General features: G+C 30.2%; 2 protein-coding genes and 1 long non-coding RNA gene across 15 annotated transcripts in view; 1 reads left to right on the top strand and 2 right to left on the bottom strand.

The window, feature by feature from the left end:
• Window positions 1-23: 23 nt before the first annotated feature.
• LOC107998526 (lipid droplet-associated hydrolase) lies at window positions 24-1,490 on the bottom strand. The gene is made up of 3 exons (XM_017057842.3): window positions 901-1,490; window positions 641-832; window positions 24-568 (listed from the first exon to the last, which is right to left on the bottom strand). The coding sequence occupies exons 1-3, from the start codon at window positions 1,207-1,209 to the stop codon at window positions 140-142; spliced, it is 930 nt and encodes a 309-aa protein (XP_016913331.1). The 5' UTR covers window positions 1,210-1,490; the 3' UTR covers window positions 24-139.
• A 1,169-nt stretch (window positions 1,491-2,659) lies between these two features.
• The window catches only part of LOC107998540 (F-actin-monooxygenase Mical), a 52,398-nt gene continuing 34,334 nt past the window's right edge, over window positions 2,660-20,723 (top strand). For 7 of the 13 annotated variants that reach the window (XM_062081119.1, XM_017057853.3, XM_062081124.1 and 4 more), the window contains exons 1-3: window positions 2,661-2,759; window positions 3,894-3,947; window positions 7,098-7,394. The gene's annotated coding sequence lies outside the window, so the exon portion shown is untranslated. Of the gene's footprint in view, window positions 2,760-3,893; window positions 3,948-7,097; window positions 7,395-7,414; window positions 8,236-12,363; window positions 14,243-20,723 lie in introns of those variants that run through there. The other 6 variants (XR_009831693.1, XM_028667094.2, XM_062081123.1 and 3 more) reach the window with 4 other exon arrangements.
• On the bottom strand, window positions 10,487-11,139 carry LOC114577644 (uncharacterized). Its single transcript, XR_003697880.2, has 2 exons — window positions 10,941-11,139; window positions 10,487-10,753 (listed from the first exon to the last, which is right to left on the bottom strand). It is a non-coding gene; the product is annotated as an uncharacterized LOC114577644 (long non-coding RNA).

Here is a 20,723-nt window from a genome sequence, read left to right as displayed (position 1 = left end):
AATATATAAAAATAAAAAAAAAATGAGCCATATTATAATTTATTATTCTATGCATTTTCTACATATTTATTAAATGTATTTATTTAAATATCCCATAATTAAATATCCCAATTAATTATTTAAATATCCCATTTTAAAATTATGATATATTTTCACTAATTAAATTACCAACAATATTTCCAACTTCTTTATCATATTGTAAAACAAAACTATGACGATAACCATGCTTACAGAGTTCTGCATTGATATAAGGATGATTAGATATCAAATTTTTATAATATTTAATTGGTACCCAACCATCACAATTGCCATAATAAAACCATAATTTATCTGCACACTTTGAAATAATATCATCATCTCGTTCTTTTACTTTTATCATTTCTTCTCTTGCCATTTTAATTATTCTTTCCAAAGAGTAAGGATTTAACATATTAAGTACTACATTATTATATTTGAATGGAATTCTATATAATATTCCAGCTATACTGATAATAAAAACTTGTAAACAATATGGAAGATTTGAAATAATCCAAGCACAGAAAAGTAAGAAAAATGCAATTCGTGATACCTAAAAAAAATATACATTATTTTTTATTCTATTTTATTTTTTAAAATAATATTTTAACATCGAAAAACTTACTACTTTAGTGAACCACCATCCATTATCGCTTATATCCATATTTTCTATGGTTGGAAATAATAGATAACATTTTTTAACTTTTTTAGCAATGAAGTTATCTTTTAACATGTTTAAAATAATCCAACATCCTATTGAATGTCCAATAAGATGTATTTTCACATCTTCTGGTACATATTTTTTTATAAAATCTATCTGTAATTAATTTATAATAATTTTTAAAAATTTTTTACAAAATAAAATATAATAAATAAAAAAAAAACCTTGTGTTGCACTTGTGTCATTAAACTATAATGTTCAGTCCAACTTGAATTACTTGGCATAGTAATTGCTAAATTGTTTGGTGGTTGTACATGACCTGCATGTGAAATTATCCATACAGGTACTTCAGTAGGAAGTTTTGACTTTACAGTTTTTATAAATCCTTTATAAAATTCTGCAAGACCAGGATTACCAGGAATAATAATCACTACTTCTCTTTTACCATAATTTGAAAAACCTTCTTCTACCCAGCGACCTTCTGTAATCACTTGAGTAGGTACACCATTCCAATTTAACATAGCACATTGCATTTTGTTTTTGCCGTTTTGTGTATTTTAATAAGATTTTTAAAGATAAAATATAATTAAAATAAAATATTTTTCCAATTATTATGTAAATTTAAATTTTATTTAGTTAAACTTCGTTAAAAAAAAAGATATGTTATTCAATAATTTTTTCTAACATAACATGCTCTGAAGCAAATAGTTAGATATACTATTAGATATACTTCAAGTGTACTTAAAAGTTACATTTGACCTGAAAGTATACTTTTTTCTCGTGTCAAATGCTACATTATCGATTCCAAACGAGAATAGAACAACAACGCCACTGGAACGAAAGAAATAGTAATTTAATGATAATTAATTGTTTTTGACGTAAGAGTAATTGCAAATGATTTATAGAAATTTAGTATTATATTTACAAAAATTTCTAGATATATTATAATATATAATATATAATATATATATATATATATATATGTATAAAATATATAAATATAAAATATAATAAAATATGTATATATATATAATGTATAAAAATAGTTTTTATGATCACAGTTTGAATTATATATTATAATAACATAAAAATTCTTTCTATTTTTAAGTATCTTTGATACTTCTACATGTTAAATGTAATGTATAATGTTTTAACTATTTTGTGATTTATAAAAATTAAAAATTTAGAAATAGATTGTATAAGATTTCAATTTACGCGCGGATTTGAATAAATAAGAAACTGCCTTTTTCTAGCCAATTAGAAAACAATCTCTTATGATTGGTGACTAGATAAATTAATAGTATCAGTTTGCTGTTGGAAATTGTGAGAAAAAGTTATGTTTCATCTTCAAAAATATAATTGTGCAAAATTGTGTCAATTTTTAATATTTTATTTAATAAGATATTGTTTTATAATTTAAAGATTATTAGAAGTTTAATTAATATGCATTTGTTTATTATTATTATATTAAAATGAAGTAGTGTTTTAAATTTTTTTCTTTTTTTCATATTGTTTATTTAATATTTAATTATTGCTAGTTGCAATAATTATATAAGCCTTTAAGTCAGGATTTAATAACAAATATAATTTAATATAATTATAATTTTAATTGCTGATTTAAATTTTTATTTTTTACAAATCATTTAAGATATTGATAAATTTATAATTTATATACGATTAACAAAACAATCAAAAGACTTTCGTGTAGTGAGATCTTATTTATTTTAATAAAATATGTAAATAAATGTTATTTACATAAAAATGAAAGTTATATTATTATAACTTACTCTATTTCATATATATATATATCTTAAATAAATATTCCATGTGTTTAATTTGTGCGTTACATATTTCTATATTTGCTTTGATATACGCTTAAAATTGAAAACATTTTGTATAATATTTCTCCAGAAATTGGCGATTTACATTTTTGTGCCGTACATTTGTTCGACATGTTGCGACTTGTCGAACTCTCAAACACTCTCTCTTCCCCCCTCCAAATTTGTAATTCGATACATCGAAATTGTGACGCGGGATGTCACTATGTTATTGAAAATCATGATGTTTGGACGCTTCGCTTGAGGTGAGTGATCTATCTATTACGTAATATTTATTCCATAGTTATTCTTTAATTTCCTATGCTATATATTATTTAATTTATACTTGTTTGTTCAATAATTTATTAAATATTATTATAATTGATAATTTTTTAAGAAATAATTTATTCTTTTTTTCTTTGTTCTCTTTATTCATTTAATTATTATAACAATTACGATCACATTTTACACTAATTATGCTTCTAAGATGGAATTTGATTTTTATTTTAAATTTGTTTCATTTTATCGCAATAGATTCTAATTTTATATTTTATAATTTTGTAAGTTATATAAGTATATATTTTATAAGTTTATTTTAAAGATTTGATTATTATCTTATCTATCAGATTAATAACTGATTATTGAAATAACTTCCTTGGCGGGAAAAAGGGATTTCAATATGGATGCTGAAATGATCATTAACATAACAATCAATCTGTGGTTTTTCACGTGGTGAAAAATGTGGTTTTTTTTCTATATTTAATTATTTATTGGATAAAAAATATATATTTAAGTAGTTTATAATACATGCGTTAATTATTGACAATATTAAATTAAAATTAAAAAAATTTAACTAATTGCATTCTTATTTCGCAAATATTATATTATTTTTTTACCAATGAATTAATTAATTTAAAATTAATTTTTAATATGATATTTTTTTAAAAATTTGTAATTTCAAAAAAATAATATTTTTTTTTAGCAAACGTATAATAAAAAAATCTATGCAATCGATAGAATTAATGTTCGTTTCATAATAATATTTTAAATATTTTTTTAGAATACAATTACTTTAATTTAATTAAATTATTCACAAAATTAGAGCCAGTATTTATTCGCTGGTTATAATTGAAACACATCAACAATTTTTTGTTTTATTTTATTTTATTTTTTTAACAATCGTTTTCGATATACAAAGCCAATGTTTCTTTTAAAAACATCATCATCCATCACGTAAAAAATGTATATATAATTATTTTTATATATTTCCTATTGGTTTTTATTTTTTTTTTACTTGAATCCTTTTAAATAAATAATACATAAATGTATTGAATTTTAAATTATATAATTATATAATTATTTTGAATTTTAAATTAGTTATATTTTATATTTTGTTATAGATGGCTGTTCTATGATTTCTTAGGGATTACAACGCAGATTCTTCACATCGAATGGTGAGTCGCATGCATTTTGATTCCTCTAGTCATACTATCGTAGGATGAAAAATCGGAATCGATGCGGATGACTAGTTTTATACATAGAATTTTGCACGAGCATAATTACAGGTATTTGTTATACTTATGAGTAGTAATATTTAACCACTTTGTTGACGTGGCTGTAATAGATTCGTCATCATTAGTATTACATTTAATTATTCATGAGTATTTAATTATATATTATATATAAATTAGTATTGTTGCGTAAATAATAATTGCAATAGTGACTGGTATATGCATTCTGAAAATTTTATTTTTTTTCTTTTTTTTTTTATTAATAATTAAATTGCAAATAAGATAAAGCATTTTTCGCGATTTCTTTGGAAAATTTATTATATTTATATATTATATTTATTATATTAATGAAAGAAAAAAATTCACTCATAGTTTGTTCGACATCACATTGAGTGAATGATTTTAATGATTTTATTATTTTTTTTTTCTTTTTTTTTTAACATCTCTTTGTAAATAAAGTATTTGTTATTGAAAATATTATTAAAAAATATATATTATTTGTTATTAATCATTCACTTATTATAAAATTATTAAATAAATATTACAAATGTGAAATCTTTTTAATTTTTAAAATTGTGAAAAATGAAAGATTAAATTATCTAAAAATATTTAATAATTGATTTTTTTTAGATATTAGTATTTTTAAATATATAGATATTAATATTTTTAAATATAAATTATTTTTTAGTTCATTATTAATTATTAATCATAACTTGGATTTTATTTAGTACAAATTAATTATCTTTTATTAAATTTTACTAATTATTTCACGTGTTTTTTCTTTTTGTTTCTTGAACTTTTCAGTTTTCATTGAAATAAAATGAAGAGCATATTCTTATTAGATTTAGATTTTTATATAAACCGGATTGCAATAGATAAATTTTATAATTTTTACATAGATTTAAAAAAAATATTTAGATTTGTAGTAGATAAGATTTCAAAGCAAGGATATTAGATGTCATATTAATATTAAAGCTATATTCCCATAAATGTCACTTTGTTCTTCATATCTTTTCTCATCAATCTTCGCTTTCTCTATTTTGTTTGTTAGAGAGATTTTTCATTGTATCAGATTGTCATTTCAATTTTTCGATGCAAATTATGAAACTTTTCATTTGTAAGTTATCAAATCCTCGATTTCCGATAGTTACATAGCTATTTTCACATTCTTATTTGTTTCTATACTTTAGGCATACCTTGATGATTACGAAAAACATTATTTTGTTAATAATTAAATTATTAAATTAGATTTTATAACTAGGAAGGATATTTTATAAATAGTTAGTAAGTTGATTTGATTAGATAGATTATTTTTAATTAAAATAGCGTGCATAAATAGATACTTTGCAGGAAATATTTATTAAATGAAATGTATTTATAATTAAGTATTAATGTAATTTGGTATTAATTAAATAGATTAAATAATGTAATGTAGACAATTAATGGTAATGTAATCCTTTGTGGAATGCTTACTTTGCTTATTTTTTTTTTATGTTATTAATTAAAAATTATTTTCATGGGAATTATTTTCATGAGAATGAAATTCATGTTAATCTACGTTTATTTTTAAATTCATTTAATCTTCCGGTTTTTTTTATAATCTCTTTTGTTTTATACAACAATCAAAGATTTGAACGTTTTGCTAGTACTAAAAGGAGAATTTCTTTGAGAACGAATAAATTTTTACGTAAAAGGAGGATATATGGGAAATATGGAATGATGATTAGAATGGGTCTCCAATTTGCAGAAATCTCCAGATAAGACTTGGATAATTATTATTTGATATACAATATATAATTATATTTATTATATAGCTATATAATTTATATTTATGCATTATGTAGCTGATATTCCTGATTTATATATTGTATATGAAATATTGTATGGTTAGCTGATTGGCTGCAAATTTAATCGTGATGATTATATTTTTATATAATTAGGAATTATATAAAAATTATATATTTATATTTTTATATAATTAGGATGATTTTCATTTCGATTCTCGAAAATTATAAAATCAAAATATAGATTTTTAATTCGTAGTTTTTTTGGAGGAATCGTAGGAATTTTGATTTAAGAATTTTGAATTCGTAAATAAAGAGAAAAATATTATTCTTTCGAATCATAAATTTTATGCAATTAAAAAATTGAAAAAGAGAAAATAACTTTTGTTTATTTTCTTCTTTCAAATAATTTTGTGATGATTTATATAAAATTGCATCTATATTAACATTTTTTTTTTAATTTTATATATATTTTTTAAATTTTATATATTATAATAATAAAATTGATCCGCATCGATTTTGGTTATAGTTATCAACTGAAATAAGATTACAGGTATTAATAATTTCTTATGTTTATCGTTTCGAATCATAGAGGACTCTGATTTCTTGTACAATTGGTAATGTAGAAGTCAGAACATGAAATATCTTATTGAAATAGTAAATCTATTTTGTATTTTATCTATGCTTTATCATACTTATTCTGCATTTTAATAATTTTATATATTTTAATAAATTTTTGAACAATTCAATTCAATTAATGTATTAGAATCTAATTGTGAATGAATCAGTTATAAATTAAAGTTTATTTATTATTTATCTTATTTATATCTTAATCGTATTTTAGATATATTAGAAGACATTTAAATTTCAATTATAGGAATTTTATTTTAAAATATAAATATTATATATTATTATAATAAAATAAAAAATTATATATGTTTATGATTGAATTTTTATAATTAATTGTTGCATTATATTATATTCAGTAATATAATATAACAAAAATAATTTTCATAAACTTATTATCATTTTCATAGTTACTTCTAAATTACTTGTAAATAAATATGCGAAAATTATAAAAATACACACAATAATATTAGATGAAATACGAATCCTTAAATATATAAAAATATTAAATTTAATAAAAAATACTAACTGAAGGAATAATGATAGAAAATTCTTTTAAAATAATTTAATTTCGATTGAAACCGTAAGATGGCATTATCTATGAGTGTCTATGCTGCCATCTGACGGCGAAAATTAAATATTACAATGAGTTAAAAAGATTTTCCAATCCCCTCTGTTATAGAGAATTTCACTCGACCACACTCCTGGTTTGGTCGCAGTACAGTGTTTGACGCGCAGTCGAAGGAGGCCAGTCGAAGCGGAGCATAAGAGCAAATGTCGGGTGGACAATGAATCGCGCGATGTTCTCCGATACAACGGTATAATGTGAATAGTGATAAATCGACGTGATATGGTGCATAATCGGATTGTAAACGCGCGCGGTAATGTGGATAAAAAGTAAAAAAGCTAAGAAAAAAGTGCAGTGACTCTACGTTTGATTGGTAGTGCACGCAGAGCGGCCCTTCGTGTACATACACATGTAAGTAATATATATATATATATGCATATATATGCTCGTATACACAAAAGACTCACACGACAACTCTTTCTCGTCGTCTCTCTCGTCTTTCTCTCTTTCTCCCTGCATTCCTGCAGTAGCTTGCACGTACTTGCATTTTTTTTTCTCTCGTTTTACATGAGATTTACGACCGCGCCCCCTTCGACTTGATGCTTCTTCAACACTTTTCCAACTTGCTAGAAATAGATAGTTGTATTGTTCGCATCAGCTTCTTTACTGGAATTCGATTTCTTGCTATGCTAATCGAACCCTTTTCTCTGTTAGCAAAATAGAAAAGCCAGAGAGAGAAAGAAAGGAAAAGTATTTCTCTGGATGTTTATAAGATTTTATGAATTAACACATAAAAAGTTTACGAGACACTATTTAATATGATATACGTAATAATTCATTATGACTCGCGAAATGGAGTAATAATATCCATTTATTATAAAAATTTCCTTGTTTATTTTTCGTAATGCATCTGAATATCCGTAGTTGATTATCAACAATTACAGGTTGAAATTTTTTTTATGACACAGGTGGTAAATCCATAGAATAATCGTTTTATATGTGCGACTTTATACGATGAAACTGGCCGCGTTATCATGTTAAATGTTTCAGATTATGATAAATACTAATTCGCGTTGGAAATCTTGTAATCGCTTATCTGTCAGCTGACGACAAGTCAGCCATGTCGTAGTTGTACTAGCAATCATATCCGCGTGTCTATCATGGAAGTTTCGAATTTTTTCTCGCGTAACTTCGTTACAACTGCAAATACTATCAAATACCAAGAATGAATATTATTCATCAGAATCGAATTGTAAGTAAAGTTTAACTAACTTCAAAATATTGATTTAACTTCGTTTTCTTATAATAACCTATGATTTACATGTTGGATGAAAAAAAATTTATAAATATTTATCGCTCGTATTATATCACATAATAATTATTTTTACCGACTGCATTATTTTAATATATGTTTTTAATATATATATATATTTATCAAGAATATAGATTGTAATAATTTACACAGATAAATCATAATAATAGTTTTACCAAAAGAATAGTCAGTTAAATCTGATTCAGCCTTATATAATGATCTTTATTCATGACTGAAAAAAGGCTTCTGTGTCAGCCAAGATGTTCTGCTTGAGCTAATTCAATTCTACCGATATCAGGGTTTTTCTTAATAAATCCTATAAATAACCGTATAATCGATTACAGAAATATCAAGTTCGTTTATGTTAATTTACGCAATAGTACACTCGGGAGCAAAGCCACATTTATTTTTACGCGCAACAAAGTGCATTCACACGTCTTGCGCACAATGATCGAAAGACACTCGATCTATCGGTATTGACTGTCCTCGAAGGACAGCAGTAAGAGTGAAAGAACTTCTGTTTAGCAAAACTAAGCTAACTAAACAGGCCTCGGTTTTATCTTTCATCCCATAACAGTACTTCGTGTTTCTTGTAAAATTTCAATTGCAAGTGTTTACCATTAATTCTATGCGTTATACGGTTTTCCGTTTCGATTCCGATTAACATTTTAAAATATTTTCTATTACAATATGGACGATCGTAAAAAAGAAGTACCAATTATTAGATTTATTAGTAATACGATATTTAAAGATGCGAATTCAATTTAATGTCGAAATCCAATTTTGTCCATTTGTCAATTTTTGAAAGAGGTTATGTTCTAGGGAATCTCTTTCTTTTCTTCGAGTGCAAGTGAGATACAAATATCGTGATCTCCAACTGAGATTCGTCACTTTAGTGTACTCGATACTCGATCGTTTATGAAATCTTTTGTAAAAAAATCATAATGCAGACCTTATAAGCTGAGATGCGATCTACGAATTAGCATACCTTTCTGTCGCGTTCGTGCAAATAATTTTTATCGTTGTGTAACGTAGGTAGCCTAAGCAGTGTGGGCCGCGTGTACCGCTTTGTCGTAAGATAAAAGCCTGATCTTTGTCCTTTTTTGCGTGGTCGACAAAATTGAAACTTCATCGTCGTCCGTGTATAAACCTCCTGTCCAGAGTCCGCTCCTCTTTAGGAAATACACTATGCATCACGTTCGATCGTATCGAAGTTACCTCGATCGAAGAAATCAATTTTCGTCTCTTTTCGATATTTTTCGCGATATCCCGGCGATAGAATTATTAGTAATGTAAACTCGGATAAATTATTATTGAATAGCGTGTAATTATTTTTCAGCAGAAGATTACTCATTATTTGTATTCATAGTTGGATCAGAAGTTGCAGCAAACAATACGTAGAAAAGTTTTATTAAACTATCGATGACGCGGTCGGAATATCGAATTGTCCTTCGATTGATGATTCATTGGTATCGACTACACTCGATTACGATATCGATCACAAAGATAAAGAAAATATGATCTAGAACGGTCCAGATGAAAACACGTTTATTTTAAATCGTAAATTAAATTAAAATAAATAAATGAATCTTTCTATTTTCAAATTTTATTCGTTATTGATCAGATTAGAAAATTTTAAATACGATAAATAATAAAACAGGATTATCGATGTAAATTTTTAAATAAAAATCGATCGATATTGGATCACGGTCGATCAGAGTGAATTGGATCGATTTCGAGTTCACGAAAATGAAATATCTTGTTTTTAAACGGTGCATTAATTGCAATTTCTGCGGTGAATCGTCGATCGAATTGTGAAGCAGCCGTAGCCGCAATTACAAGTGAATCGAGCATTAAATCGAATACGGCGTGAAGCGTATTTACGATCATCGTCTTGTTATGCTACCTTGCAGCTGTGCTACCACTCTTGTATATCGGGCTGGAAAATAAACGGAAGAAAATACGTAGAGCAGGTATATACCTTTCCAACACCGAGGAAATGTTCCTTTTCGTTCTTGACAAAGGCTCCTTCGCCTATTCAACGAACAAACAGGCATTGATCTTTTTTCTACCTACCGCGACATCTTTGAATTACATTTTTCCGGATGACAATGCACGAGCCTAGGCACCGTTCGCTTCCTATGCTCCGTGGAATCGCGGAATCTCTCGCTTTTAGAAATCCATCCGTCCGTTTTTCTATTTCATGTATTTATCGCTTTCGCGGAATTTTGTTAAGATTTGCAAATTTCCAAAAATATAGAATTGCCTTCAATTGTTCGAGTTTTTCGAAAATTTTATTTATTTGTGATTAAATGCAATCAATTTTATTTGTATTAATTCTTTCTCACCAATTATTTCGAACGGTTGAAACATCTCGAATACCGTTACACCCGCATATCGCACATCCTGTATATTTTATTTCCATATAATTTACACGAAGTTTCGATTGAGTGGCAATCTATAACAATTTATGAAAAAAGATAACAAATCTCCGTTATTTTTCAAATAGTAAATCAACGAAGGTAAAATTTCTTCTAAAATATAAAAAATGTTCAAAATCGAGTATTTTTAAAGATATATTTCGATAGCTCGAGATCCATGAATCTTTTCCGAATAACATAACCTAATTTCAAGCAGTCTTTTACCTTAAAAGCGTCGAAGTTTTAACTCGTTAAACTTCTTTTCGTCGAAACTTCAAAATCGATTCCAAAGTACTGTTCGCACATTAGAAACTCCTTCTAGTATTAATTATAAAATAATCGTACGTAATTAAAATTTAGTTGAATCGTTATTTTAATATATTTCAACGAACTTGATTTTCTTTATTAATCAAATATCCTAACCTAAAAATATGTTACATAACTTTTCTGTTGGAAAATTTTTTATGACATTCGTAATAAAAATATCCCTACCGAATGGAAAAACTCTTTTTCTCTTCGTCACGATATTCTTCAAATTTTTAGTCCACGGATTATAAATAATTCGACGGGATAGGAATTTCGCATTCGAGTGGCTTCCTCTTTATTCTTGGCGCTGTTGGAAACTTGGAAACGTGTTTGGCCATAGTTTCGCAGCTGCGTTTCGGATTTATGAGTTTATCGATCCGCACGAGAATCACGGACAGGAACGATGTAGCCACGAACACGTGTGTGCTACTACGTGAATCTAATTCACGATTCCTCCACTCTAACGCGTGCACAAGTGTGCTTCTTCAAAGACAGAAAAATTCGCGCGCTTTGTGCACGAATGCACGTATGAATAGAAAATTCAAAGGAGATTAAAATAAACGTGAAAGTTTTACGAGTTGTGAATCTAGCGCAAAATTAAATTGTTCAGAAATAAGCTTCAATGAGATTTTTTTAGAATCGTATTTCTTAGAACATTCTGTACAAACCTCGGTCTTCAACCGACGAAACTGAACCACGCCGCGTTCTGCACGATTCGTTGCGGAGACGAACATTTTATTCTTGGATAGAGCTGTTCGCGAGAACGTCTCATTCGATGGGGGAGCGAGAGAGAGAGAGATATGAACTTTTCTCGCTCCATTTTCAAACGGGAACCAACTTCTTTTTCCCCTCGTGGAATATTTTTGGAAGTTATTTTTGAACAAATTTTTCCATTTTTATTCATTTATTTTTTTTTTTTTATATACCAGTTTTACGACAAATTGCGAACGAATATCTTTATCCCTGGAGATATACGAATTTCGTTTTTAATGGTGAAAAAGGTATTTCCGTTGGAAATAAAAATGAACTTGAGAAAAAATTACGATCCTTACGAAACGAAGTATTATTCTTTCACTTTGCTTTCTAATATCGATTTAAAAAAAAAAAAAAGAGGCGTTTTACTTTCTAACTACCGAGGTATTTTAGAGGGTGGAAACGAGATCGTCTGCTTTTCAATTACATCTCTTCTTTTTAATTTTGCACACTTGAACACGTGCAACTTTTAACAGACTTTCATTTTCATCCGTTCGGCCGCTTTCTATCGTATATAATTATTTCGATTTCAACCGATGAATATCGACCGAACTATCCAATCAATCTTTTTTTTCTCTCTCTCTCTCCTTTTTCTTCTTTTACGCGGTGTAGAAAGCGTAAAAAGCTTCCAAGTAATTCGAGCGGCCGATATAGAAACTCGCGATCGTCCCTGCATTCCGCCAGGGACAAATTCAACGCAACAATTGGATCGTGGCTTCGATTATAGTCGCTCTAGTTTCCAATGAAAATGTCTCCTAGCTTTCTCGCGGTAATTTTCGACCGAGAACGATATTTACGACTAATGGCATGGTGTTGCCTTTCATAGTACGATCACTATGGTAAAGATAATAGGATTGTAAGCACCCTATCTGCGCAGAGCCGATGTCGTTAGATCTATATCTACTTGAGTGAAAAAGGGAAAAGATATACTGGGATCTCTAATAAATACAGGATGATAGAAATGTATATCTTTTGAAAAGGATTTTTAGGATTTCGTTCCACGACAATGGAATTTCGAATATACCTGTTTCTTTATTGTTTTGTCAAGAGAGAGAAAGGCAGGTCTGGAAAATTTACGGTAAATTGCTTGTTTTCAATTGACGTCTAAATTTAGCTTGCCGACATTATTCGAAAACTATGAAAAATAAATCCGCAAAGCTCTAAAATGTCGACGGCTAAAATTGAATCTAGATTGTGCGTAATAATTTTCTTGATTTTCGACGGGAACAAAAACTTCGTAATAGGTCTCGCGTTTACGCGCACAGAAGAAATAACTTGGTTACAAGCGTGGAAAAAAATAATTAGGGTCATGCATAGCATCATGTATAATTCCGCGGTACGCGAAACCTTCCTCTTCTGCAATTGGACGCAATAAATTAATTGGCCAGCTTTCCGCGCCAGCGAACAAAAATTTCGTGAACTTTCGCGAAACTGGAGCTTGAAAACCGGGTTTATCCGCTCAAACCACCCGAACGGTATTTTACGACGAGGAATTAACAGTGAAATTACCGTTTATTTCCTGTTAATTTATCTGTTACGCCAATTGTACGCTTGTTTCTTTTCTCTCTTCTCTCTAAGACGATTCAATTCGGACTATGAATACGATTTATTATTTTTAATGTCGATGAAAACGTTGAAATGGAGTTAAGAATCGTACCTGAATTATCACGGTTGCGATTAAACGCATTTACTTGGAATTTTTCGACATTCTTGGTAATAAAGTCTGAAAATTTTTCGTTCGCAAAGTGGCAGCTTCGATGATCCAGACTATCTGGATTATCGAACAAAATTATTTATAATTTTTTCACGTTCGATGGCAGGAAAAATGGAAGAAAAATAGGACACGTAAGTAGCGGTGGAATATCTGGTTCGCGATTCGCACGCGAACGATCGAGCGCACGTGACTCGTGTATCGCATAAGAGACAAACGTCGGCGATCAAGGCTCGCGATAGAATGATGGCCGGGCCCTTATTGAACGATCGTTCCATTTTTGTATCGTCATTGAAACGTGACCGGCAGTCCCGATCGCGGATAATCGATATTCGTCTGCGCGGTTGACTCACAGGACGATAACGTTCCACCGCAACTAAGTATAATGATCATGCACGATAGGGATGACGAGTTTTCTCGTTCTTGCGTGCTGAAACGCGTCGCGATATCCCAAGACGAGTACGATAAGTGCATCGATTTGCGGAAACTTTTTACTACGACTAACAGAGGTCCGTTTGTCGGGACGATTATCCATTTTCGTCGATCAAGTGAATTCCTATTATGCGAACGAAAATAAATACGATAATGCGTTACACAAAAACTCAAAAAATGAACTAGATCGTGCAAGTGAATCATGTTTACAAACAAGCGAGTGAATATTATAAGCCGACTCGAGCCGAATAGTTCTCGACTCGAACAATTTCCGATCTTACCCGAACAGTTCCGACTCGACCCGAATATCCGTTAAAATTTTCAGGTACGTTATAAATTTTCTCGTACATATATCACATTATACGAATTGTTTGTCGGGTTTAAAAATAGTTTTCTTATATTTTTTCCAAAATGAAATCTCTCGAAATTTAATTTAATCAATTTTCTTTTAACCATATTTTATAGATTGTAAGCAATAGAGAAACAATAAGGAGGGAACAGACAATAAGGTATTTTTCTGGTCAAGAAGTTAGTATTTTTATTGTTCTTTGAATGATATTTCCTCATTCTTTTCTCGGTTACAATACAGATTTTCAAATTATAATGTCTCTACTAGGATCGTTTATAGTATATAGCTTTGACGAGAAATCTAGCAGACCATTTCGAAAAGAAATACTTAATTTCCTTCTTCTTAAGGATAATCTTGTTCGCGTCTCTTTCGTTTTCGTAAATTACCGTAATCGGTAATCCGGAAACAAGGTTCTTTACTGTTATGGATCTATTAGCAGGTAGGATTCAGTGTTGTACCGTTTGTATAATCATGCACAAACGACTATCTTCGCGATAAGTTATTATCAACATTATCTCGAGAGTTTCCTCTAAAATGTATTGCAACTTTTATATTATATTACAGCCAATTAAATGATAAATAACGCTCCAGCGATGTTTTCGCTATATTAAAATATATCTTTTATATATTCGAATAAAAATTTAGAAATTAAGAAAAACATCGTAAATTGTAGAACATAATTATTTATCGTGTAGTAACGAATAATAATAATAAATAATAATAGAAAGTTTCGTTATATCGCGTTATAAAAAATCATTATACGATTAAAAGAGAAAATATTGCAATATAAAATTCACCGATATTTCCATCTGTTCGAAGTAAAGTAATAATATCTGATTTCGAAAAATCACCAGTTACCAAATTGTGTACGAATAAAATTATACCTGGTCTAGCCATAAATAGACCAGAAAATATGTGAGATCATGGATCACGAGAATGTTAGAAATTATCGGTTTAGTGGCGTCGCTTGGAACATCGAAATACCGTTGTAATCTCTATTCTTGGTATACACCTCCCACGTAGTTGTGTAAAAATGTTGCTTCTAGAATAGCTTATCGAATATATTTTTTCTCGCGGTTTTCCATTGCGTGGATTATCTTTTTAATCATATTTTCGTGATCGTTTCGCGAATCGTAGATAAAGTTTTTATCAAACGTGGCGTCTCCATCACGATATCGCTGATAACGCGTTCAATAATATATTCCTGAAAAAAATTATGATATAAGAAAATTTTACATCTTAAATTTAACATTTAACGAAAAATTGAAAGTATAGATTTTTTTTTTATGTCTCTCGTTAAAGTACTTCAAAATTTTCGACAAATCAATTAAATCAGTATTCTCATGCTGTTCATCACTATTTTTGCAATCTTCTCTATTATCCTTTAACTTGTTCATTTCCTTATTTTTACACCATCAAAGAGTTACTATAAAATACGAACATTTTGAGATTTCAAACTTGTGTATGAAAACTTGTGCTGGAAACAATCCAAGCAAATCGGCAAACGCGTTGCTCGCGAAGCTTTCCTTCTATCGATCTGTCTGCGATCGTTTTTTCCCATTCGCCCACTCGTTCGATTATGCGGCAAAAGGACAAGTTTGGAGGAAAACGTGGGCGCGATCGATGTTTGAAACGTGGGTGCAAAACACGCCTATCTTTTTTTTTTTTTTCATATAATTTCATATATTTTCATAATAATGCTTTTTCTCACTCGGAAAAATCATCGTCGATCAGATTGGTGGAAAAGTTAAAACGATATTTCCTCGAACCAATCATTTTATTACTTTGCTGCAATTAGTCCTCTGTCAAGACTGGCGTGGCAAAAAGATTCCGTGACTCAAGGTAAAGATAATACGCTCGAAATCGTTAGTCATTTCGAGTGTGTCTCTTCGGCTTAAAATTCAAAGTAAATTTAATCCTTTATTTCTTTAATCTCTTTTCTAGAGATATGTCGAGGATGCGATTTTAGATTCGTGAAAATTGAACGATTCTCTCGAAAGATCTGGAGAAAACGCGTCTTGGGAAGAATAATTTTCGAAATTTTTAGAGATTCAGATCGAAATGTAAATTAATTTGAATTTTTTCCCGAGGAATTCGATTTGAAAGTGAGAATTTCGATTCCTTGATATATCTTGTCTGAAAACGCAGTTACGAAGATAGAGGCTGATATTTCAGCGATGAACAAAGATTACGTAACGCGATCCGAGGAAATCTTGCGAGAAGGTGGAAATAAGTTTCGTGCAGTTGCAATGCAGGGAATACGCGCCTATACGTTGCCTCGTAATAATATCGAACGAGGATACTAATTTCGATCCAAGTTACGAAAGTGGCTCATTTACACAACTCTCGTGTTCTATCTTAATTAAAACGTAATTTCCTATCTTTGTAGTAAAGCACTCTTCTATCGATAACAAGTTTATTTATTATTTGTCAATGGATTAGAAAGAATGAATTGTTTTTTTCTCTGTCTCTCTCTCTCTCCTTTACACGTATCTCATTAATGCGTTTATCGCATGTGTTCGATAACGGTCGAGAATATGCAAATACTTGTGATACAGAAATTATCGTTGTGTAGTTTAACGCTGAATTTTTTCATTTGTTCACACTTCACGTTTTATCTTCGAATCGAGTTTTCAATATGTATCTCAATTAATTTGGGTTAAACGATTTTTTTTTTTTTTTTTTTGCTTCGAGATATACGAATAATCTTGCGATATAATCGCAAATTTATCGAACGAGTAAGTTTATTTAACTCCGAAGTCGATTTCTTTTCCGGAAACGTAAGCTCGAAAATCGTTTATTTTCGATTTATCCGATGATCCAAATGTAATCGAAATTTTCTCCGGGCGCTACAGCTTTTTATTTATACGATGAACCGGTGATTCACTTTGTGGCAAAATATCTGCGTATCATCAGTGAATGAACTGTTCCGTAAAAATAGTGACTCGATTTTACGAAGAATTGGTATTGAAAGAAAAAACAACTTTTATTCCGCGGGATTGAGAAGGAGAAGTGAAAGAGAAAATAAATGGATATTTTAAAATCGGTCCTGCTCTCCGAATACAATCCAAAGTAAAGAGCGTGGATTATTTGAAAGAATAGAATTCAGGTGACCGGTTAATGAAACGATAAAAAATTTTCGTTCCTTCTTTCGAAACTAGAATGAACGTTGATTTCCGCAAAAAAAATGACGAGAGTCGTATCCGTATCAAAACGATGATTGCATCACGATCTTGGTCTCGCGGATCGTCCAGTGAATCATGTTCCGCATTTAATTGCCTCGAGTGGCGAATGGCTGCGCCACGTTTAGATGTAACTTCAACCCATCGAGAGTCCGGAAAAGACGGAAAGAAGACTAACGTGTTTCGGTTCTATTTTTGCCCACTCGAAAGGTCTCGTATTTCTGACGTGGCATGGTGCACACCGGTGTTAGTTCCATTCGATGCGCGAACCGTTTCGTCGTTCGAGATCGAGAATTCGCTATAAAGGGCTCCCCGATCGAAGATTAAAGGTGCTTCGCTCCCCGTTGCTCAACTTCCATTTAATAGACAGCTTTGGTTATGAATCGTTTTCGTACAACGGCAGTTTAAAAAATCTGGAAAGTTTTGTAAAGCGCAGTGGATAATTTTATTTCTGGAAAGAAATAAAAGAGAAGAAGACGAAGAAGCAGAGATGAAGATTATTCGTGATTTGGAAATTTCATTGCTTCTTGAATGAACGTATCCACGTAAAAAGTTACGAGGAACGAAGATTTGCTAAATGTCGTTTCGCGATTTTTTACGAGATTCGTTCCATGTTTCGATGATGGATACACGCTTATTTTGCTACTCCTCGGGCGCTTTATACGCACGCAATTTACTTGCTAATACTTTTTCGCTATTCCGAGTATATATGCTCTCTTGCCCCATAAGATCTTTATTACGCTTTCAAGAAACGAGATGCGCACGCATACAAATTACCGGCTATGACTCACTCGGTAAAGTGATGACCAGAAAATGGATCGAAAATGGGGATTTATCGACAGAGATTCGATAAGAAAAAAATTTATAACTTATACGCGATTCATCTTTAAAAATTATTTTAAAATAAGGAAAAGCGATGATTTCTTTTTTTTTTAATTTACAATAAAAGATACATATCGCATCGAAGTTTTTTTTTTAAAACACATTACGATACATATGTTTTAAAAACAATACGGATATCGAGTAAACAAAGTTTGTTCAAAGTTAAGCGTTCGAAGATAAGAAAATATTTATTGAACGTTTGAGAATCTGAATCGCGTTGTATCAGTCGTGCGAATATCTTGCGTAATTATTTTATTATTCTTCATTATCATATCTTAATTATTATCTTTCGTCGTCGATCATTTACACGATTTCGTTGAAAAATGTGAGAATAAACTTTTGAATATAAGCGTCGAGTGTAAGTAGTACGAAGAGAAAACAAGATATATATTGTTTACAAGATATACATTGAAAATATTATGTTTTATTGTGTTTTATTTCCAGATTAGCAATATCTTTCGTTAAGTGAAATTATACGTGTACACTCTTTCGCGATACAATGATAAATGACTTCGAGACTCGGTGTAACGACCTTAGATATACACACACGCGCTTTCCTTTTGTTTCGTCGAAATATTTCAATTTAATTTCTTTTTACTTGATCGCTGTTTCTCAATGACAGATAATTTTACTTGTAAATCGTAAAGGATCTCAACTTTCACGTTGAATCACGTTCAAATGTACCATTCAGAAACACGAAAAAGATACTTTTTAATGGTTCTCCTTCTTAAAATACCGAGATCGGGGTATAAAAATTCAGTGGAAGAGTCACAAAGATGTTGAACTCTCGTAAAAGTTCACGTGACGCGTAATTCTCGATTGTAATTCTCTGACGAATTCGTAGCGCGGCAAGAATAACAAAGAAACCCGTATTTTCTTTAATTTTTCAAACTTGTCCAAGCGTGCGTTCTTTTTGATTCTTTTTTTTTTTCTTTTTTTTCTTTATCTCGCATCCATGTATATTTGTTAAACAATTTCTCTCTCCATCTTCCTGCAGGCAGTTTCTCTCGTATCCATTAACGATCATCTCATGCCTCGATGCAACTTCGAATTTCAAGTTCATCGACACGGCAAATCCGATAATCCGGTTAATTTTCGTAATTTTCATCCAATTTACGATTACACATCGCCTTCAATTAAAACGCGGATCGTTTTCCTCCTGCGTTTTAAATGGAAACATCTTCGTCCTCTTTGAAAATATTCTCTCAATCTTTATTTTCTTGGTTGCGAATAGAAAATAGATAACTTAAAAAGAATATTTATCTATGATCAAAGCCGAATTATTTAAAAAGAATACTTGAATATTGCCGTTACTTGTAGTAATATGAAAAAAATGTATACAAAACTTGTATAGAGACATATTGCGGTACAAATATTTTTTTGCGTGGCATAGGTCATCTCTATTAATAAACAACATTTTTCAATGAATTCCCCAAAGAAAAAACCTAGAAAAAAGAAAGAAAAATGTTCGAAAAGGAAGAGATGCACTTAACGAAATCGATGGCTCTTCAGACTTGATTCCATTAGATTTTTTTTCTTTAGGGAGCATTGAAAAATGTTGTTTATCAAGATTAAAAACGTAAAACCAATTCGAACATCTCCTAATGCAACGTAAGAAAGTTTGTTTTACTACTACTTGATCTTGCACGACCTTCAATGCTTACCGAAACATTATCTTCTCGACATAATATATCGTCATAAAAAAAACATAGAGATAACCTTGGAATCTCCTCTGAGCCTTCTATTTAACGCAAGTTTTGTATACATTTTTTTCATATTACTACAAATAACGGCAATATTCGAGATGTGTTCTACATGCTAGTGCCCTACCCTGTCCAGATAAAATGATATCGACGAATAGAAATTCTCTCCAAGAACTAAAAAAAATAAAAAAAAATAAAAGATTAAAAAGTTATCGTCGGTTACCGAGGATAGGAATAGTAGGAATCGTAAGATGGAAGTAAGTTTCAAGCTCATCGAATTGAAGTTGGGCTTTGGTGGGTGTGCGATCGTTAAGGCGCCTCCCCACCGCGCGATGCTCTCGTTGCGGACGATCTAATTAACGGAGCAACAAACCCTGAAAACTCGGTGCAACGGACGCGGGAGAGGTGTTCCACTGTTGGCGACGCGTGCGTTTAACGAGGACGGAGAAAAGCGCGCGAGGATGGAGAGATAAAGGGAGTGGAAAAGAACGTGGTGCGAAGAAGCGCGCTAGGAGAAAGTAGCGTGGAAAATCTCGTTTTTTCCTCGTCGAGGCGAACTGATTTTCGCGTTGTTCGATGGAAATGATTAATATCCGAAGAAAAGTCAAAAGTTGAAAACCGAGTACATAGCATAGTTTATTATGGTAAATCGAAGAATTATTTCCTGATAATTGTAAACGTTCGTTTTCT

Source organism: Apis cerana, linkage group LG11, assembly GCF_029169275.1.
Source record: "Apis cerana isolate GH-2021 linkage group LG11, AcerK_1.0, whole genome shotgun sequence".
Classification (NCBI taxonomy): Eukaryota; Metazoa; Arthropoda; class Insecta; order Hymenoptera; family Apidae; genus Apis; species Apis cerana.
This window is presented reverse-complemented; position numbering and strand designations above follow the sequence as displayed.

Bases quoted from the DNA above. Each gene is read 5' to 3' on its own strand.
- LOC107998526 (XM_017057842.3), bottom strand. From the start codon at position 1,209: ATGCAATGTGCTATGTTAAATTGGAATGGTGTACCTACTCAAGTGATT. The intron at 833-900 runs GTTTTTTTTTTA...AATTAATTACAG, and splicing joins TGACACAAGTGCAACACAAG to ATAGATTTTATAAAAAAATA. The intron at 569-640 runs GTAAGTTTTTCG...TATTTTTTTTAG, and splicing joins GATGGTGGTTCACTAAAGTA to GTATCACGAATTGCATTTTT.